General features: G+C 38.9%; 1 protein-coding gene across 1 annotated transcript in view; it reads right to left on the reverse strand.

Annotated features, from left to right (window-relative positions):
* The window catches only part of BRINP2 (BMP/retinoic acid inducible neural specific 2), a 419,477-nt gene that overhangs the window by 65,893 nt on the left and 329,998 nt on the right, over positions 1-23,586 (reverse strand). The window contains exons 5-6 of the mRNA XM_040360364.1: positions 17,389-17,494; positions 5,784-6,020 (exon numbers count right to left, since the gene is read on the reverse strand). Of these exons, the coding sequence (XP_040216298.1) occupies positions 5,784-6,020; positions 17,389-17,494 (343 nt within the window). The remainder of the gene's footprint in view (positions 1-5,783; positions 6,021-17,388; positions 17,495-23,586) is intronic.

Here is a 23,586-nt window from a genome sequence, read left to right on the forward strand (position 1 = left end):
AAAGAGACAGCCATAATAGGAAAGGGATCCGTGTCCTCTAACAATCTACTAGAGGAAATAATGTTTACAGTGAGTACAAAAAAAATCTACTTACTGCCAACATTTATTGAAGGGCAGAAGACTCTATTTTTCATGTGTGAAAGGTCCCAAAAAACAGAGATGGTCAAAACAAAAAAAAAAAAAAAAAGAAGAAAAACAATTCCATGGCAACCCTCAAGAATAGTACTTTTATACCTGGGCAATATTAAATTTTTGTGACTTAAACATTTTCACCCAATCGACATCATAGAAACATACTGATGGCAGAAAAAGGAATAAAGACCAAATAATCCATCTAGTCTGCCCTATTTTTTATTTTATTTTTTATAATTTTTCTTTTTCTTTAATTAATGAATGTATTCATTTATTTAGCTTTTTGTCTGAGTGTAGATCTATGTTTGTCCCAATCATGTTTGAACAAACTCATGCATGTAAATTAGCTTATTTGGCTTTGTAACCTTTAGAAAAAAAAACTCTGTATAGTAAGAACTGTATAATATGCCAAGGCCTCTTAGATCCTTGGCTGCCCTAGTTAAATTGAGTACTATACTTGGAGGTAAATATATTATCATTGATAACACTGATATTCCGTTACAAACAAAATCATGCCGCAAATTGTTATGGCAGAGTTTAAATCAAGGTATATGTCTCCAATTTTATGCTCCAGTGGTCTCCTGTCCTGCATCAACCATACCAACTGGCACATTCACAGTGCCCGTCCTATTTAAATTTTATTTATGATGCATTTTTGTATGTAACTAAGCACAGCTTGTTAATCAAGCGGTGAGATATTCAAGATGCGGGTAAAATACCCCTTGGAAGAGCATGAAAGGATGTCTTAAGCATTTGCCTCTTGTTGTGTGTAATAGAATTCCCTTTGAGGAATATATGAAGTTTTTCCAAAGAAAGGAATGCAACCGTAATTGAAACACTCGCAGACTGAATCAGCGCGATATATGCAGTATTTGGTTTTTAATCAATCTTCAAGTGGAATTATGTTTGAAGATAAAGGTGTATATTCATAAAAGGTATAAATATCAGCTGTTTGCAAGTGATTTGCTGGTGTCTAGGGTGCAACTGCTTGTTTAAGAGTAAATTTAAGCTCAGTTATTGAAACAAATAAAACAAAATAATACCTTCTGCTGGCCATACATTAACAGATTCCTTTAGTTTGGAGGCAACTATTTTGATATGTGGAAGACAGGATTCATATAATATCAGGACATCATATGCTGTAATCAGAGCCTTTTTCCTCAGAAAATAGGTGCAGGAACTCAACCACGACCCGTTCAGATTTCACGAACAGTAGGAGGGTCTTAAAGGGGCATTAAATACCAGAATTGCATTACATACAGAGTGCAGAGTTCAGGGGGTTACAAAGCTGTCACTTGTAAACACAGAAACCAGACTTCTGTGTTTATAAGTGATTGTGGTGAGCAGGCACCAAAGGGTCTGAGCCAGAGGTGGTGGAACTGAGTTCCCCCAAGTTCCCCCTGAAAAAAAGCCCTGGCTGTAATCATCAACACGTCAGATGAGCAAAATCTTTAAAAATCTGTTCTCTAAACAATCGGTATAAATCAGCTCCTTGACCTTCGTGGATTCATGGAGGTTAAAGGATAAGTTCACTTTTTTTTTCTAAATTCCAGCGCCCCTATGTACCATTATAGTACTTTTTTTTTTGCAAAAATATCAAAGCTTACCATTAAATCTACAGACACTTATTTCACTTGTCCTCATCAATGTTTCCAAACATATCCACTAGTTCTGCCTTACTTCCTGGTCAGACTAGCGGTCATGACACAGGAAGAAATTGACCAGCTGACCTCATTAGCACACACCCTGCATCATTCACCCACCCATTCCCAGCTGCATGTTTTTTTTAATGAAATGCAATCAATCAGTTTGTATAGAGTATAGCCACCTTTATACACCTAAAATTAATTGTTAACGACACACCAAACACAGAAGCAAACACATATTTTGCCATGTGAAAAAAACAAGTTGCAAATGCTGCAAATCACGTAATCCAAAAAATTCCAAAATGTCCCATAAGCCACATATAGTGCAGCCAATTTAAATCAATGGGCTGCCCTATGCGTGTCAAAGGAAAAACTAGCCACAAAATGTGCGTTCCCACTATGCTATGCGTGAATGGGCCCTGAAAGTGAAATTGGTGCGTTTAACACAAGAACAATGAGGCTCCATTCACATATGTGTGTTTCCTTGCATTTCAGAAATGCACTGTACCAATAATCAATTTTAAAAACGCACCAAGCGCCACTATAAAAAAAAATGCACGTGAGAATGCGAGTTCCCACTATGCAGAGATGTGAACTGTGTTTGACAGCTGAGTGTTTCTGTCCACTCCCTCCTATGTACTTGTATAAAGATGCCATACACTATGCAGTCTGATTGTATATTGTGTATTTAGTGAGTAAGTATTCACTGATTGATTGCATTTCATTTAAAAACGTGCAGCTGGGAATGGGTGGATAGGTAGGACGGTGAATGATGCAGGGTGTGTGTGCTAATGAGGTCAGCTGGTCAACTCCTTCCTGTGTCATGACCTCTAGACTGACCAGGAAGTAAGGCAGAAGCATTGGATACATTTGGAAACATACATTGACAAGGACAAGAGAAGTAGTTGTCTGTAGATTTAATGGAAAGCTTTGATATTTTTGCAAAAAAAGCACATTAATGATATATTGGTACATAGGGGAGCTGGAATTTAGAAGAAAAAAAAGGTGAACTTGTGCTTTATTAGGTAATGCTAGTTTTCTGGGTTCAGCACCATGGCTGTAGTTGATGGGATCTCATTTATCCTTGGGCTTAATTATTATTTTATTTTTTTTAAATTGTATAGCCTTACCACAATCATACCTCTGCTCAAAGTGGTTGTAAACCTCAGTCATGAAATCCAAATTAAGCACGTATAGCTGTTGTGTTTACTTGTCATTCTCCAAAGTTCTAAGTGTCGTTTCTCTCTGGTGCTTCGTTTCTTTGTTGTCAGCATGAGTTACTTATTTCAAGTTTTCCCGACACATGAGAAAAATGTGTGTGTGGGGGGAGAGCTCAGCAGACAGCTTGTCTATTCACAACTGTTCTGCTATGTGGAGGGGTGTGTGCCTTTCCTCCAAGCAGCTTTCACACACTGTTACTGCAGCCTCTTCACCCCTTCCTCTGTGCTCCTGACAGATGAAGAAAGATTTTTAACTTTTCTGCCTTTTTGAAGGTGTGTAGGGAAGAGAAGACCGCAGATAAACCAGTAAAATATATGTAGGGAGATTTGTTTTATATCTCTCTATCATCTGAGGCTGGTTAATTCACTGGGTATATGTGAGGGTTTACAACCTCTTGACCCTACGTTTACACCTATGTGCTTTTTAGTGTGTTTTGCAGTTTATAGAAAACGCACTACAGTCCAATTAACATGGTTTCCTATGGTACTAGTTCACATCTATGGGTTTTGCGGCCAGTGCGTTTTTGGAAAGGGTCGGGGACTTTTTCCCCACGATTTGTGGCTAATAGACTTTAATAGAGCTGCACCAGAAATGTAAGTGGTGCATTTTTGATGCAATTCTTTATGTGTATTGCGTCTTTCGGTTCTTATTTTATCACAGTATATAGCTAGTTGCTAAGCAGGGGGCCAGGAAGCCAGCTACCACATCCTTAGCAATCGATGAGTCATCAGCTGTCAGCGGGGATTCTTACAGGAAGCTGAATGTAAAAAAAAAAAAAAATAAAGTATGCCCCTAGGTCCATACCAGGCCATTTAGGTCCAGTATGGATTCGGAGGGGAACCCCACGCCAAAATTAAAAACCAAAAATGGCGTGCCCCCCCCCCCCCCCCAAATCCATACCAGATCATTATCCGAACAAGCCGCCTGGCAGGTCAGAAAATGGAGGGGACTAGTGAACAATACCAGGCCGCATTCCCTCAACATGGGTGCTTTACACCTTGCCCCCATGTTGATGAGGACAAGGGCCTTTTCCTGACAACCCTAGCCGGTGGTTGTCGGGGTCTGTGGGCGGGGCTTTATCGGAATCTGGAAGCTCCCCTTTAAAGAATGGGGTCCCCAGATCCCGCCCCTCATGTAAATGGGTATTGGTACATCGTACCCCTACCCTTTTACCAAAAAAAGCAGTAAAATGTAATAAAAAGAGATGGTTTTTGACAATTCCAAAAATTGTATTTATTTTTTACATTCAGCTTTCAGCGGGGAACCCCATTGACAGCTGATGACTCATCGGCTTATAATAATTGTTTTGAATGGTAAAAAAAAGGAAAGATGTGGAAACACAAATAAAGAAGGTGTTTTTCTACACTAGAAATTCAAGCGTATCATCTCAAAGATGCTTAAGAAAAAAAATAACAGCGGGACAGTTTTATCAGAAGATTGAAAAGGGAAAAGGCTTAGACAGAAGGCAGGTGTTTTGTTAAAAATAAAAACATGCCTTCCCAGGGACGCTTCGGGATACAATTGACCTGCAGCAAGTTAGCAGTTTCACATATTCTGGTAGACTAGTCCAAACTGATCAGACACAAACAAGGCAAGTGTGTTTTGGTGCGGTAACACTTGTGTTACCTTAACACTCTGCATCGCTGCATGGTAACACACTACTACTCAATGTGGTGCTCTGCATCGGAAAAAATGCTGCACGTCCTTTTAATTTTGCCAAATCTAGAGCAACAACAGCCTATCCATTTGCCATCACGGCCTTAACACAATCAACACAACCTGCATTAATGTCCTTGCGTTAACTCAATGCACCAGAATCGCAGAACATGAATGGTCCCTAAAAAATTATTATTAATTGGTTGCAATGGATTACTTTTTTTGCAGATTATGATTGCTCTTTGCACTACATTTACAATACATATTTTGGAATCTATAGAGATTGCCTTCACTTCTTTAAGCTTGTTGTCATAAATCAGACCCATAATACTTAGAAACTTCCTACTGAAACTGGACTTTATTTCTCTCTTCAGACTCCTGGCATTTCAAGAATACATTGTTGCTGGGTGTGACTCTGCCACTGAGGCACATGAACTTGTAGATCTCAATGAGCCCCAAGCATGGTGACATCACCGTCTGTTTAGTCTAACCAATATTTAACCAATATTTTTTTTCTACAATTCTCCTTTAAGGGGGTGTGTCCTATGCCTACATAATTATTCTAATAGGTGTCCCTCATTCCCTTTTCAAAAGGTTGGGATGTATGTATATATAACACATAAAGGCCCCTTTCACACAGGCTGTCTGATCAGGTCCGCCTGTCAGTTTTTCAGGCAGACCCGATCGGACCCTGCAATGTCCTCTATGGAGCGGCAGATGTCAGCTGACACCCTCTGCCATCCGATACAATCCTGTCTGCAAAAGACAGACAGATAATGGTCCTATTTTCCATCCGTCCAGGAGATCGGAGCAAATGGAACTGGAGAGGTCGTCCATTTCCATCCGATTGCCCCATATAGGAAATGGGGACTGTGTCCATGTCTGCTCTGCATTGTGGAGCGGACACGGACCTGTCACCTGCCTGCTCAGTGATGATCAGCCGTGAGATCCTCCGCTGAGCAAGTGGATTGCGCTTAGCGGAGGTGCCCATGTGAAAGGGGTTGGAAGCAGGAAGAACTCCCTGTTAGACAGAACAGATTGTGACTTATGACAAGGAGATCTTCCACCAGGCTCCACCTATAACTGTAATAACATGTCAGTCCCAATTTGGCTCACTTTGCAACTTACCAGATTCCTCAAACTCTTTGTTCTGACCAGTCGCCTGTTCCTGTGTCTGCGTCAGGCTCTTCTCCAGTATATGGATGTCCTCCACAGGGCAGTTGCATTGTGGGTAGGCAGGATCACAGTGGCACCAACATTCGCCTCCTTGGCACTCCATCCTTCCCTGGGAGTTACAGGAAATATAGGACAATGCAGCCCTCACAAATTTCACTCGTAAGTACTGAGGAAGCAGTGCCTGCAGCCCTGGGAATGAGAAGAGAGACATATTCCCAATTAGAAGCAGAAGGCAATGAATTTTTCTGAATCCTTATATGTGTACATATCAATGCAGGGGCATTCATCTTAATAGAGCCGAAGGGGCATTCATCTCAATATATACCCTGCTGATCTCAGGCTAGTAATTCTAGGAATAGCGTAAGTGCATCTTCCGCAACCCGAGCTAATTAGCAGGCGCTGTAACTATTATTTATGGGCCTCACCTATTAAAACCAGGTGCACACTTTGTACCTGTTTCCGTCTGCCTGGGAGAGCTATGGAGGAGAACTTGATAGCTTGTCTCCTATTGGCTGAGACCCAGAAACTCTAGTTTAATTACAGCAGCTTGAACATCAATGTCTGATCTAACAAAGGATCCCTGGGAATACAACCTTGGCTCTATTTTAAGCATAAATAATAAATGCAGAAAAAAAAGTATTTTATTGGTAAACATCTTTGCATACAATAAATTGGATGTGATTGTGCATTCGCATCAGGTTCACACTTGCCTGCAAGCGCCTCGCTGACAGAGGAGCTAAATTGTACTGTGCCTATTTCCGAGTGCCCAGTGTCGGAGTGAGCTAGCATAAAATAAACCCAATGACTTAGAAAAACAATAAAAAAAAAAAAAGAGGAAAGTTTTGAGACTTTTGTGCTTTGACGGATTTAAGACAAAGAGGCAGCATTGTATCTGGCACTGCAAACACGAGTAGCGATGCAAGGAGTCCGAGTTCACTAACAGTTTCATTAATTTTTCAGCAAATCTTGTATCCTGACAACACAGTTTGTTCTCTTTTTATTTCACCAGAGAGGTCTATGTTTGGGATCTCAAACAGGCATTTCTTGTTTAGAAGTCACCTAAAAGCTTCTAGCAGATTACTTCCAGACAAACGGATAATGTGAAGAAAGAGGCGGGGGTCATCCTCTGCAGCAGGCAGGACGAGATTCGGTGCTGGAATGCTGTCTACACGTGTTAAAGCAAGACTCTTCCTTACCCATGTAGGGTATTGCAACAGTTATTTTATTGCCCCCTCCCTGGAAACAAATACCACCCTTTTTTTTCCTTTCTGTCCCATGCTTGCTTTGTCCTCCATGGTTACGAGTACATATAAAAATCAGTCATCGATGGCATTTGTAATAATCTGAGTCTTTACTCTTGGGCAGGGGTGGGCAACTGCAGCCCTCCAACTTTTGCAGAACTACAAGTCCCATAGGGCCTCTGGGAGTAACTTTTAATCTTCCCACCACCTCTTCCTCTGGGAGTCATGTTTGTAACTGTCAGTCCTGCAATGGGACATGTAGTTCCACAACAGCTGGAGGGCTGTAGTTGCCCACCCCTGCTCTTGGGATCTGTTCATATGGATGGATGACCAGGGGGCAGTAAGGAAAAGAAAAAGGGTATGGGACTTTATATGAGGCCAATAAAGATGCCTCCATCTCTGATAATGGAAATATATAGGAGCAGGGTTTTGGACTTTATGTGAAATATGCAGTCAAGGAGACCTCAAGACATAGATGTGTCTGGTGGGTATACCATAATTATCTATAATAATAGCATAAAAAACTTTATTTGCATAAAATAATACATAATAATATGATGGCATAATGGCATATCATTGTAATAGTACACAGTAGTAGCATCATGAAAAAAATCCAAACTCATTGTAATGTGTCTCCACAGTAAATAGCATAATTGAAACATAATGTTGGTATTAATCTTAAGGATGTAAAGCAAGGAGCATCTGATAGCTCAACGTGTTTCATGGCTAAAGTGCCACTCTTCAGGAGCAGATGCAGGGTAGGTATCTATAAAAATTTTAAAAGTAAATATAAATTGGGTAAGTATATATATATATATATATATATATATATATATATATATATATATATATATATAGATATAGATATATAGATATATATTATATATATATATATATATATATATATATATATATATATATATATATATATATATATATAAGATATATATTATATATATATATATATATATATATATATATATATATATATATACACACTGTATATAAAAGGTCTCATTGGCTGCATGTTTCTGAGTGTTTTTTCTGTTAACACTGAGCACATGAACTTTGTTTAGTTTATATAGGGGACTTGAAGGTACTTATATTTAAAGCAGAACTATAGGCAAAAATGTTTTTTTTAATTTTTGATAAAGTAAGGGAGGGTTATTATAACCCCTGTCAGAATTTTTTTTTTCACCATATGTGTTCTTGCAAATTAAGGGAATTCCTTGGGGACCCCCAGGTCACCATTATAATATTTATATTACTTTTCTGGGGACAACCCCAAAATGTGACATTTTCTTTTACTTTCACTTTCCATGATAATGTTAAGCAGGACAAATACAGAGGGTGAATCTCCCTTAGGGGTCATAGACTGCAATAAAGACCTTACAAGCATTCTATTCCTCCTCCACTCTGATCTAAAAATAAGTAAATATGTTTTGTCTTTAATTAGTTACTTTAATTTAAGCAACTGCTTAATTTTCTTTGTTAGATGGAAAGTGCTAAGTCCAATAAATGTTCTGTTTTTTTATTTGTTTGTTGATGTCTGTAACAAGTATCATTTAGTCTTTGTCAACAATTAAAGAATCTCTAAATGACTATAACTAACTGCCATTGAGTGAAAAACGTCTCCTGCAGGCCGTACAGATCAAATATCTCCAACATGTCCTATCTTCTATTTGTGACCAAAGGCCGTTCAATGCTTCATTCAGTCATTATAATTGTGTCGATCCATCTTCTTGTTAAAATCTTCTCACCTTCCCCTACTTTCAATCCTTTCCAAGAAAATAGGAGTGTCTCAAGAAATCTTGTCCCCTAATGTATCCAAAAATGGAAACTAGTCAGATCATCTGAGCCTCACCTGAACCTTAGAGCATCAATGCTCTTCCTGTCCTGCTTCTTCAAAGGTCAGTTTTTGACATCCATAAAGTGTTACAGAAAAAAAGCATACCTTGAACAATCCAAACCTTTGTAAAGATACATTGGTGCGTTGGAAAATCTTCTCTAAGCCACTTATTGCAACTCTGCCAAGTTTTAGACTGTGTTGTATTTCTTGACTGCTGGAGTCCTTCTCATTGATTATTGACTCCGGGAGGCTGAAACTGTCTACAACTTCAATGTCTTCATTGTCAAAAAAAATAATAACTATGCCTGTTGTCATCTCTTTTGTTTTTTTTAGCTCTATCTGTAATCCTAGTATTTCACTATTTTTCTTTATCTTATTTAAATTCTTATTTGTATAATTATTGATATGAAAATGTTAGAGCTTAGTAAAGGATATATTCTACAGTATACTAGTGCACAAAAAATAGGGGACTTAGATGCAATAAAAATACTTATATAGATCCTTCAAATGATTGCAACATTATATTTTTGAAATATTATTAACATTTAATAAAATTATGTTACTCTTCAGCGTAGTTCTGGAAAGAAAAATACAGTGGAACCTCGGTTTAAGAGTAACTTGGTTTGAGAACGTTTTGATTTGCGAGCAACTTTTAAAAAAAAATTCTGACTCGGTTTGTGTGTTGACTCGCAAGATGAGCAGAATTCAAGCTAAATAGGCCTGCAGTACCTCATTTGGCCTGAGGTACGGGGGCGCAAATGCTGAGCAGAGTCAAAAATAGGCCTGCAGTACCTCATTTGGCCTGAGGTACGGGGGCACAGGAAACAAGCCAAAGTTTTCTTGGGCCTTTTCGGCAGTTTTCGGCGCTCTCTGGCGCCCCCCCCACCTCTGGCAGCATTCGGTATTGCACCCCATTGAAGTTAATGCAGAACAAATTATTTTAGTTTGCATTGAATTCAATGGGAAAACTCGCTCTGATATGCAAGTACTTTGGATTATGAGCATACTCCTGGAACGAAAAATGCTTGAAATCCAAGGTACAACTGTATGTGGCATGCTAAAGGAATGGGTTAAAAGAAACCTCTTCCTAAGAATGCTAGTTGTCTAGCTGTCATTATGAGAATTTTTTCTGATTCACTGATCTAAAACAAGTATGCAGCTAGTAAAGTCAAACATGGAAGTTTTTTTTTCCAATAGATTTATTTTGAGTTACTCAGAGAGAAAATTACAAAACAATGGGGGGGTGAAAAGTAGCCCATGGGGATATAAGGAAGATACATATCAACAATATTATTTTTTTTTACAGGAAATTTTGCAACACAACAGTGGTAGCAATGTTAACAATTATTATAAATGTATACTACAGTCATTACACCAGTCAATCCAGGTTTGGCAGAATTTGTCAATAGTTGCATATAAATCAGATATGAGGGACAAGGATTTCTCATATGTGTACTGAGTTTTAATTACGGCAATAGTTTCAGACGGATTGGGTACGAGCTGCGTTTTCCAACGCTTAATATATAGTAAGTATAGCTGCCAGCAGGACGTGAAGTATCTAGTCAGTAAGGTTTCAATCCAGGGCCAGTGTCTGGGCTGATTCTATATCTAATCATAAGATATTGTTTGTAGGTTGGAACCAATGTCTGAGTGGAATAAGCTAGTGGCTATATAATAGTCCACTAGGCCCACACCTCCAGATAGATAAAGTTTCAACACTCAACATGTTTCACAGGTCAAAGCCTGATTTTTCAGGAAATACAGGTATTTTTTATCACCTGTCTGAAATATCATCAAGAAGTGCATACATTAAAACCAAAACAAAGAGAAAACACCTTTGTGGATAGGCAAAGATGCCAAGACACAGACCAGGAGGGGAGAAGACACTCACTGCCAATAGACCCAGTCAAATGTCTATACCACATCAATAGAAAGAAGCGGAGATGGCTTTGGATTGAGCCCTGCATAATGAATTATATTGATGATTCCTCTTGTGGCCTCAGGGGCCCGCCTGCACAATTTGAAGCCTGATTGGCCTGGTTGGACCAGAGTTGGCATAATGTTATAGGTGTGTGGCCAGAAGCTTAGCAAAAATCTTCACATTGGAGTTTGGATATAGGTCAAATGGCATTGTTAGTTCTTTCCCTGGTTTAGGGAGTGTGATGATGTACAGTACAGACCAAAAGTTTGGACACACCTTCTCATTCAAAGAGTTTTCTTTATTTTCATGACTATGAAAATTGTAGATTCACACTGAAGGCATCAAAACTATGAATTAACACATGTGGAATTATACATAACAAAAAAGTGTGAAACAACTGAAAATATATTTCATATTCTAGGTTCTTCAAAGTAGCCACCTTTTGCAGCAGACACATCTCTAGAACTGTTAAGAGGAGACTGAGTGAATCAGGCCTTCATGGTAGAATATCTGCTAGGAAACCACTGCTAAAGAAAGGCAACAAGCAGAAGAGACTTGTTTGGGCTAAAGAACACAAGGAATGGACATTAGACCAGTGGAAATCTGTGCTTTGGTCTGATGAGTCCAAACTTGAGATCTTTGGTTCCAACCCCCCGTGTCTTTGTGCGACGCAGAAAAGGTGAACGGATGGACTCTATATGCCTGGTTCCCACCGTGAAGCATGGAGGAGGAGGTGTGATGGTGTGGGGGTGCTTTGCTGGTGACACTGTTGGGGATTTATTCAAACTTGAAGGCATACTGAACCAGCATGGCTACCACAGCATCTTGCAGCGGCATGCTATTCCATCCGGTTTGCGTTTAGTTGGACCATCATTTATTTTTCAACAGGACAATGACCCCAAACACACCTCCAGGCTGTGTAAGGGCTATTTGACCAAGAAGGAGAGTGATGGGGTGCTGTACCAGGTGACTACCTCAAGTATACAGCTGAACCACTAAAAGGCAGGACATGGAATCTTACTTTATCCCGTGACCACGCCCATTTGCGACAAAACGTTGGGCAGGCGACGTTCTGACGTCACCGCACCACCAGCTGAACCCAGAAGACACAGGCAGGCACATCGAGGAGCCAGCCAGCTTGATTTTATTCTCATGCTCCATAACAATTGACTAATTGTAAGTGTGCATTTTTATACTTAACATTAAAGTCACCTTGGATTTTATACTATGCAAGTCCTTTTTTCCATGGTACATCTTCACATGTGAAAGCTACTACGAGGAGCCCCCTGGTGGAGAGCTGTTGAGAGTCATCTGTCTCATGCGCTTGCGATCTCCTAATCCGAAATCAATCCAGCTGGTAAGAGGCAGTATTATCTAAGGTGGTGGCTTCTCTATTTTCACGTTCTTCTGGAAGTTGGGAGATGTTCTTCTACACTGAATTCACTCTTGAGACGCCGCTGCTATTTTGCGGATTATGCTGTTTTTGGACTTTATAAATACACATTACACTGGGTTGTTGTGTTTTTTACATTGCATTTTTATTTTATTATGTTTGCATATTTTAAGTTTGAATTCAGCCATTGGTTTCCACTGACCTGGATTGCCAAAATCTGGGCTTATTTAGTATTTACACTCATCACTTGGGTTACTGTATTCATTTATATTATTTAATTTTCTCTATTAGAGAGGGATCTTTATTTAGTCACTTCTTGTTACAGCGCAGCTTTTGGTATCTATTTCTGTTTTTTAGTGTAATATAACACCTATAGTTTCTTACTTTTTACCTTTTAATTTTCATTTATGTATTTATTCTGTTGGAGGAGCACAGTATTTTTTTTCTACTATAATCTTACTTTTGTGCCTTGGTGCTCAACGCTGATTCAGTGACTAGTTACAACAACTAGACCTCTATTCTCCAGTGTTGCTGCATACTCATTTGTCTGCATCTGGTTTTTATTGGGGAATACCTGAAATGACTCTTTGTCAGCTTTCATAAAGGCATGCTTTCAAAGCATTTGTCTTGCTTTAGCATTTACAGAATCTCATTAGGAGACAGTATGTTGCATTACAGAGTTCCGACTTGAATTAACAACCTCACTGCTGTATTTTTTGTTCTGACATGAATAGAAATCAATATGTATGACCATGGCACCTGGAAACAACCCCAACATTGAATTCTTCATTAATTCTTCTATAGGAGGCGCAGTGTGCCATGTTAGGAAAGAGGAAACCAATGGTTTGCTTGATTACTACTTTTCCATTTTGGGGGATCGGGGTTGAGGGGGGGGAGGGTTACTTGGTAAAGTCAATTAAAACAACTGACTTTATCCCAATACAACCGGGGCTGTATTTGGACATCACACTTTCTGAATGATGATGTCCTTTTGTACAAGTTTTGTCCTTGTGTCCTATTTTAGTAAGAGTTGCTGCTAAGAATGTGTTATTGGTGGCAGTGCAGGATCTGCTTTATAAGTGAAAGCAAGTTAAACAAAAAAGAGAAAGGGTTCATGCTTTTCGAACTATAAAGAGTTCTTTGACTCCTCAACATACCCTACATCTCTTCCCTCTACAGTGCTGCATTTAATACATGATTTTAAGAGGAAGCCAGAAAAAGAGAACACAATGAGAAATAAAGTTTACACAATTTGATAGTGAAGGTTCTAATTTATCTAGGTCAAGGTATAGTTAGTTGTAGTAAGTCACATTTAATTGGACTTGTTCTGTAATGTTGAAGACGTTTCATAGCTTATCCAAGCCACTACTTCAGTTCCAGTATCAACAAGATACCCCAAGATTATTCTGGAGAAATGTTAAAGTGATATTAACCACTTGCCAACCTGCCACCATCATTATATGGCGGCAGGTCGGCTCTCCTGTGCGAACTGCCATACCTGTACGGCAGCTCGCGCAGGCGCAGTAGCGGGCCAGCGTGCTCTTGCTCCCACTGCACACATGCCCAAGGGTTGGGCGGACTTAATGTCCACTGGCGACCCACAATCGCCTAGTACAGAGGCAGAATGGGATCTGCCAGTGTAAAAAAGGCAGATCCCAGTTCTGACAGGGAACATGTCAGATCTTCTGTTCCCAGTGATCGGGAACAGTGATCTCTATCATGTCCCAGTGAGCCCACCCCCCCCTAAATTTAGAACTCGCCTAGGGAACACACTTAACTCCTTGATCGGCCCCTAGTGTTAACCCCTTTCCTGACAGTGTAATTTTTACATTGATCAGTGCATTTTTATAGAACTGATCAATGTAATAATGTCACTGGTCCCCAAAAAGTGTGATTTGGGGTCAGATTTGTCCGCCGCAATGTTGCAGTCCCCCTAAAAATCATACATCGCCGCCATTACTAGTAAAAACAATAAAAAACAATAAATGTCCCTAAATCTATGCCATAGTGTTAAGACACGATCATGTTTGCACAAACCAATCAATATACGTTTATTGCAATTTTTTATTAAAAATATGTAGAAGAATATATATATCAGCCTAAACTGATGAATAAATGTGTTTATTTTTTATCTTTGGGGGGGATATGTATTAAAGCAAAAAATGTATTTTCTTTTTTATACTTTTTATCATTTATTTTCACCTAGTGGTTTGGCCAGTAAGTTTGTTATTTTTCACTGTCCTTTAAACAGAACAAGCTGGCCAGAAAAACTGGAATTAAGAGGGATGAGACAAACAATTTAACATTGACAGGGGTGCTTAACCACTTAAGACCCGGACCTTTATGCAGCTAAAGGACCTGGCCAGTTTTTTGCGATTCGGCACTGTGTCGCTTTAACTGACAATTGCGCGGTCGTGCGACGTGGCTCCCAAACAAAATTGGCGTCCTTTTTTTCCCACAAATAGAGCTTTCTTTTGGTGGTATTTGATCACCTCTGCGGTTTTTTTTTTTTGCGCTATAAACAAAAATAGAGCGACAATTTTGAAAAAAATGCAATATTGTTTACTTTTTGCTATAATACCCCCCAAAAATATATAAAAACATTTTTTTTCCTTAGTTTAGGCCGATACGTATTCTTCTACCTATTTTTGGTATAAAAAATTGCAATAAGCATTTATCGATTGGTTTGCACAAAATTTATAGCGTTTACAAAATAGGGGATAGTTTTATTGCATTTTTATAAAAAACATTTTTTTACTACTACTGGCGGCACTCGATTTTTTTGTGACTGCGACATTATGGCAGACACTTCGGACAATTTTGACACATTTTTGGGACCATTGTCATTTTCACAGCAAAAAATGCATTAAAAATGCATTGTTTACTGTGAAAATGACAATTGCAGTTTGGGAGTTAACCACAAGGGGGCGCTGAAGGGGTTAAGTGTGACCTCATCTGTGTTTCTAACTGTAAGGGGGGTGTGGCTGTAGGTGTGACGTCATTGATTGTGTTTCCCTATAAAAGGGAACACACGATCAATGACGGCGCCACAGTGAAGAACGGGGAAGCTGTGTTTACCCACAGCTCTCCCCGTTCTTCAGCTCCGGGGACCGATCGCGGGACTCCAGCGGCGATCGGGTCCGCGAGTCCCACAGCCACGGTCACGTTGAAAGGTGCCGGCGGCGCGCGACCCCACGGCTGGGCTTAAAGAGCCACGTACAGGTACGTGGATGTGCTCAGCCGTGCCATTCTGCCGACGTATATCAGCGTGAAGGGGTCCTTAAGTGGTTAAAATGGCCATCTTTTATTCTTTATGTAAAACGTTTATTCAAAAAAAGAAACCAAAACTGTGGCTGTAACTGCTTAAAGAGTGTTAGCTGGAGTTTGGATTTGTTATTTAAAACCATCTAAAGCTACTGGTGCATCTAACACTATCGTCTACCTAGATTGATAATGCTACTGTCCAAGGTTGTCTCCATTGTTCCACGAACAAGAGTGTTGGCACCCTAAGACTGGAAGTGTGTTACTGGCCAGATCAGTGGGTATCAGAAAACGATCCATCAAAAAAAGCCCAGAAAGGAAAACAAATTCAGCACTGTATTCAAGTTTTGGTAAGTTTCAATAAATTATTTTTGTTTGTAGGATTATGCCATTGTAATGAGTTGTTAAAGCTGAACCCCAGCCAGGAATAATATTAATAAAAAAAAGTTTATATACAACTAGTGTAAGTCAAATTTTAATTTTTTTTATGCTTCACTGGAGCCAAAGCTGCACTAAGTACTCTTGTAAGCTTGGCAAATAGCCAACGACCATGTACACATGCAAAAACATAACAATAAAAAATAGTGCAATAGATGCAGATTAAACGCATTTAATAAAAAAAATATAAAGAAATTGCACCTACAATAAAGTAACATGAACAGGGCTTATCATCAATGTACAATATCCACAGGAGCACCAGGATATGCCACCAGTTGCTAGACAATCTTTCACTTTGTAGCTGGCATTGGGAGAGGAATTTAGGCAAGATGGTAATACTGATGTAGTCACCAAAAGAGCCTAAATGAAAGAGGATGCAAAGATGTCCCAAGCTGGTGTGATAAGGGAGATCGACATTGTGTGTCTGCTGAACTTCCACTAAGCACTGACCTGTTTTGGCAAGGGTCATGTCTCTGAAAACAGGAGGTGCAGCAATCACAAGGTGCCCCCCTTCCACACCAGCTTGGGATGTCTTTGCTTCCTGTTCCATTTTGGCTCTCCTAGTGACCACATCACTATTACCAACTTACAGCAACACTCAGACTGAAGACGGAGGGGCAGCACTAGGGGCCAGTCGGGTGTGCTGGATTCACATGTAAGAGACATGCTGACAGCAGAATAGAGGAGGTAATGATCTCATCCATCTGCTTTTAAAACTTTACTGTATGGTCACAGATAGGCATGTGCAAAAGGGAAAATGTTGTTTTGTTTCGTTTTAATTCGTTATTTAATTAATTTTGTTAAGTTAGGTTCGTTACATGTGTTAAATTCGCTTTCGGAATTCGTTCGCTTTCGACCGAATTTCGAAAAATCCGGTCGAATCCGAAAATATTTCGACCGTTTTTGGAATGCGTTTGCTTTCAACCGAATTTCGAAAAATCCGGTCGAATTCGAAAATATTTCGACCGGATTCGAAAACAAATAGTCTCTTTTCGAATATAATTTGTTTTCGAATTCGATTCGAAAAGATTATTATTTTTTTTCGAATTCCGATCGAATTTCGTCCGCAGGTTTTCGATTCGGAATCGAAAACGTTTGTTCGGATTCGGTAAATTCATTAATATTGCAATTCGGGAATTCGTATGCGTCCGAATAATGAAAAATTCATCCGAATTTCGATTCGGAACGAAACGAAATGCACATGCCTAGTCACAGATTGAAAGCAGGAAGGTGACCTACCTGGAGAGGAATCAGGTCACCAATTTAGCTCTGCTGTGTGGCAGAGCTGTGTAAAACTCAGAATTGAATGGACAGAAATCCAAATTTTTTTGGCAGGTAAAGCAGGCCCCATGTATCTCAATTGTATATTTAGCTGCCTGCCCGGAATTAAGCTTTAAGATGCAGCATGGAGAATCAGAGAGCCATGAAGGAAGAAAAGAAAATATTATCCTTACCGAGAAGCTGCACTTTACTCTCAGGACCCATCACCAATACAGAGCTGACAGAATCCAGGTTGTCGTAGTTACTGCAGCCAAGGGGGCCAGTCCTCGTTTCGGTTACCTGTACATAAACAGATTCAGTGTTAAGAGATGAAAATCATAAAATTCAATTATTTTCGGCTGTTACGGACATCAGTTACTCGCCTCCAATGCAAATCCCTAACTACTTCACTTGTCTTATGCCAGTCGCTGACATTGCCTTGACCTGAACACAAATTATGTATGCTTTTCCCAATAGATAATTCAGAGCTGTGCAAAGTAAATGACTAATTTCCTATTCATTTGCAGACTGTTGAGCTACGATGGCTTTTAATGGGCCAGCCAGATATTTTTTTTCCACGTATTAAGGCAAACTTTCCTTTTGTATTCACACAAGACATTTTACAGTGTTCTGATTATAACAATTACAAAAGTCACAAATAACAGCACACAACAATTCACATTGATACAAAAGGTGAAAGGCGGCCTGCTTTTAAGAGGTCACGGGGGAAGAAGAATCATGCCGCTTTTCAGAATGTTGAGAAAACCTTCACAGTGCTGGCTGCTATTATAACTGTGTGACCTATCTTCAAACACGGTCCAACATCATAACCAGAGGACTTCATTCTTTCTACCAACCTGAAGCTGATTCAACAGCCCACAAGCAGCCAAATAAATTGTTGTTAAGAGTTTAATATATGAACACGGCTAGAGGCCAGAGCACTTATGAACAATACACAGCTAATATCTGGAGTTTAGTGATGAACGTTGACTTATAAAATATCCAATTCATACGGTAATTGGATGTACTTTATTAGATTATATGTAAATCCTAACAATAAACCTTTCTTATTTGCTCCAGTTTGGTCTGTTAAAGTGAACCTACTCCACTTTCGTTAAAATTCAAATTTGCATCTCAACAGCCGATGTTTCTTAAAAAAAACCCAAAAAAACAACATTGCTTTTACTTACCTTTTTGCGTGCCTACTTTCTGGTTTCCTTGAGGCACTGGTGGTGACCACACAGATGCCCACTGGAAAGTCAATGTCACCAGTGCCTTTGGGAGATCTCATTCTACAACAATATTGTTCTAGTGTTCACCTTTCATGAAGTCTCTATGCTGCCTGTGCTCCTGTCCTGCCATTTTGAAAATGAACGTCTTCGGTTGCTTGCTTCTTTTTCTATGATCGCTATGCTGGCCCCTCAATGACACTTAAGTCACAAGTTCACTCCATGAGCGAGATGGATCACATGATGTCATGTGATAAAAATAAAACAACCTTGTGCCAAAGTGATTATAGCCTAATATTATCTATAACAGAACATATAAATTGTAGCGCTAAAGGTTATTCCAAGTGATGAACACCGTGTAGAGAATTACAAAAATTCACACCCCAGATGATGCACTAGATTGCGAAACGCATCGGGGGACCCCATTGTTGCCGCTTTTATCTGATCAGCGCCATTTTTTATCATCTAATGTAAGTGTTCTTACCTACAATAAAATGCTTTATTTTACAGTATTACGCTATGTGCTCTTCCCTTTTTTCCTTTTTTTGAATACTCTCCATTTGGCTTTGTTGCTTGGCCTCTGGTGGGTCACTCCCCACAAGCATCCATCATCCACGCACCTTGGGCTTCACGCCTTGAAGCATTCAATGTCGCATGAGAGATGCAGCTGATGATCGGTCCTATAGGATTTTCATTATGCTTCATTGACCCTTTCGAATGTTCTTCAGAGTTTAATAGTTCTTGTAAGCCTCTCTTCAATTGGTGGCGGCTTCTTCTTTTTCACATATCGTTTGTCATGTTTGGATTGGAGGAATATCACTTCCATTGGACTGTCACCATTTTTATACATGTCACTATAGAGACTTTTTTTCCTATATTTATTTACATATGTATTTACACATATATGTTTATTACATTTTTGTAATTCTATACATGGTGTTCATCACTTGGTATAACCTTTAGCGCTACAATTTATATGTTCTGTTTGTTTTTTCCACTTGTCGGTTGGTTTTTCTAGCTGCTTAACAACCTAGACAGCGCAGAATTATTCTGTTTTTGTAATATTATCTATAAATCTGCTTATCAAAAATGTAGAACTACTGTGCTATATTGTAAAGTGTTGCATAAACTGTTGGCACTATATACATCCTGTATAATAATAATAATAATAATAATAATAATAATAATAATAATAATAATAATTGATTTTTGATAATAGGGGCGCTAATAACACTCAGTTGAAAAATAATGCATATGGAAACCATAATTCATGAAATATAAAGTGGTATCAATCTGAATCAAATACTGGTGCAAAAAATACAATGTAAATTCAACAATAAGATAAATTACTATATGAAAAAATAGTAATTACATACATAAATCTCCATATATTTCAGTGACAATTTTGTTAAGAGTAGCTGTATTTTTTGCACCAGTATTTATCAAAAATCACATGATGTCATGTGCCTTATGTTGTGAATGTGCTGTAGGACATTACAATAATTTCTGAACCCCCCATCACATGAAATCTTGAGTGAGGGCTTTTTTGTTTTGAACAGATGAATTTAATGTCATATGGTGCATGCATTGTAAGCTGGACTTTCAATTTATCCTCTCTATCTATATATCCTCTCTATCTATCTCTATCTATATATGTTCCCTTGGGTAAACCATTAGGAGCTTATAACAGTGTCACTGATTTCCTAGTGGATTCACTAAAGAAATTACCAAATTAAATCTCCAATAAATTGCACAAAATCCAAAAGCAGCATATACTTTAGTTGAACAGTAGAAGACTGATAACATACGGGTCATAAGAAGACTGTGCATGCTGGAAAATGATTGCAACATGTTTTGAATTGAACCAAACTGAAAATTAAATTTCTAAAGGAAGTCACATTTAAAAGGACTCAGAGTTGCAGAGTCCCCCTGCTCCAAGGCACCCACCCCCCTCATGTTGAGGGCAAGTGAACTGGTATGGTTCGGGGGGCTCACTCGTCCCCCCTTTTCCTGACCTGCCTGACTGCATGCCCGGATAAGAGTCTGGTATGGATTTTGGCCCGCCCCCCAAAAAAACTAGGGCACAAAATGCAATGTGCAATGTGCATCGTGCGAAGACCCGCCAAACTCCATGCAAATTTGGGTGTTGGACAAACGGGCCAAACAGTCAATGTTTGGCCCAAACTCATGCTTGGACTGAACCATTCACCCAACAGTACTAATCAATACGTGAAAAGAAACTACCCACTATAATAATTGTAATTCAGTTCACCTATTTTTGTGATTCAAATACCTCTAACACATTGACAGGTGGACTATGCTGCCATTTGCAGCCTCCATTTGTCCGCCTTCTATCTGCTCGCTGGACAAGGATTTATCATCCTTAGCTTTGCCCGACGAGCAGACACAGACAGTTGTTAGGTTGGACCTGAACATAGTAAGTGAATATCTTAGCTGCAGAGTTATAAGGGTGTGTAAACTACCAAACTAACTGAACAGAATTAGAAAAACATTCTCAGGCAAAACAATTCCCATCCATGTATGTGGTGTAGCAGTGTATTGACTTGTTTTTCTGAAGCTTAGTGTTATTGATTTTATAGAGTAATGACACCATTAATTTAATTCATAATTGCTCAAATCGCTAAAATAAGAAAGCCCGCATTTTCAGTCAAATTGTAGTGCGAGAATAGAGTAGAAAGTATGATATGGTAATTATATGGCGAGTCAATATCACACACCATTTGTCTAGTTTATTAATGATTCCATTTTCTCTAATGGTGGACTGGTCGCTGCTGGTAATGTTTGTGGAGCATGTTATTACATAGTATGCTAAAGTTCTAATGGTCTATTTTTAAAAATTTTCAACCAGAACGCACTCAACTTACACAAGATTCACTCATTTTTCCAACTGAAAATGCTCTCATATTATTATATATTTCAGGAAAAATTAGGAAAACAATTTGGAAAAATACATTGGAGTCAATGATGAAGACCCCAAGACTGAAAATACAGGTGGTTTCTTAAGAGTGCAATGGGCTGTAAATGGACCCTGAGGGTTACATAAACTTCTTTCAACTATTCTGTACCAGTTCTTGTGATAAAAAAAAATGCCCCCATTAGTCTCAATAGTTTACATTTTTTTAATTAAACATAAAAAAAAAAGTAATTTTTTTTTTTTTGAAAATGACAGCATACAGTACAAACCACAATTGAAATACACCAAAAGGGAAATGAACACAAAGCCAAAGAACACTAAATACAATAATAAACTGCCCTTAACAAACTCGCTGAAAAAAAAAATTGAATTGCTTTCTTATTTTCATGCAAGCAGCCTAATAAGTGAAATAGAGAGTCACAGCTTTCGTGAAATTTCATTGATGGCCAAATCAATTTTGTCAAAGCCACTCTACTCAACCCTATTCAAAGGCACCTCCAAAGGAAACTATAAGCATCTCAAAAACATAGTTCTGTGGAGCCAGGAGCAAAGGGCAAATGCCATTATAGACAATTTAAGATATTAAGCTAAAATCTTTTGCGAGCAAGCAATCAGTATTGAGTCGAGTGGGTCTGAAAGGGAATGAATGAAAAAAAATCGAATTTTTGCCATAAAAAAACTATGCATATTTTAATGCAAATGGTGTCTGCAATTTTAATATTCACTGTATGTTACTTCAACCTGAATTAGCCATTAAAATAAAAAGGACAAATGATTTGCCTAACGATAATATTTCCAAATTGTCGCTGCTGTTCACTACTAAAAAAGCCAGGGCAATAAATTAGGAAATAGCTAAGCCAAACGTCTTACTGGCATACTTAAATTCACAAAGAAACAAGTGTATGTATAGTTAGAATTGGCGCTCACCAGGAATCATAGCACTAACAATATGAATAATTTATGGATAATAATAAATACACAATGGAGAAATATAGTTACAGCCTAAGCCAACATTAATAACTCTTAAGGCAAAAGTTGGAGAGCACATAATCAAAGTACTGCTGCAGCTAGGAGCAGAAGCGATAATGGCTAAAGCGTAGACTATTAGTCTCACATTAAGCTCGGAGCTATGGTAAACCTGGGTATAAAACAATGAAGTGTGATATGACTAAGACATAAGCAACACTAAATTAAAGAAGAACTACAAACAGGATAACAATCAACAGAAAACTTACCTAGGAGGAATAACACAATTTGCACTGCCATCCAAAAACAAAAGCTGACATTACTTTTTACTTTGCCTATGTTATATGTTGTCTAGATTGTTGTTTAAGAGTAGAACTCTAGGCAAAAAATTTGGATCTCATTTAGCACTAAATATATGCGTATAATGGGCCAGATTCACGTAGAATCGCGGCGGCGTAATGTATCGTAGATACGTTACACCGCCGCAAGTTTTCATCGCAAGTGCCTAATTCTCAAAGCACTTGCGATGAAAACTACGCCGGCGGCCTCCGGCGCAAGGCCGGCCAATTCAAATGGGCGTGTGCCATTTAAATTAGGCGCGTTCCCACGCCGGACCTACTGCGCATGCTCCGTTTCAGCAAATACCATCGCGCTTTACGCGCCGTGACGTTGTTTTTTCGAACGGCGACGCGCGTAGCGTACTTCCGTATTCCCGGACGTGTTACGCAAACGACGTTAAATTTTAAATTTCGATGCGGGAACGAAGGCCATACTTTAGACAGCAATACGATTGTACGATACAATACGTCGTATCCCCTTTGTGAATCTGGCCCAATGTGTATATGACCTACATATAAGTCCTACACGTGTATAGTCAAACTTCCTAAAAAATATAACAGCCGATCATACAGGGTAGAAATCCTGCCCATTTGCTGTTTTTTCCAAGCCAGCACCAGACCCTGCTCCCCTCCACTTTCCTTCATGCAGCCAATTGATTTATTGATTTTGCTGGCAGCAAGATTCTGCATAAAAAGTTGTCCATATGTTCAAATAAAGAATTGAAAGAAAAAAGTTGGCCATATGTATGTAAAGTTTTTGCTGTTGTTCACATATCAACAGTGTACAACATAAAATGGACCCTACTGGCCACTGCCACAGCTGAAAAGTGGATGTAAACCCCCCCAAAAAATGTTTTTATATTTTTAAATATCTTTTAATATATATCAATAAATATATGTTACAGCAGGGGATATAATTTCATC

Source organism: Rana temporaria, chromosome 7, assembly GCF_905171775.1.
Source record: "Rana temporaria chromosome 7, aRanTem1.1, whole genome shotgun sequence".
NCBI classification, from domain to species: domain Eukaryota; kingdom Metazoa; phylum Chordata; class Amphibia; order Anura; family Ranidae; genus Rana; species Rana temporaria.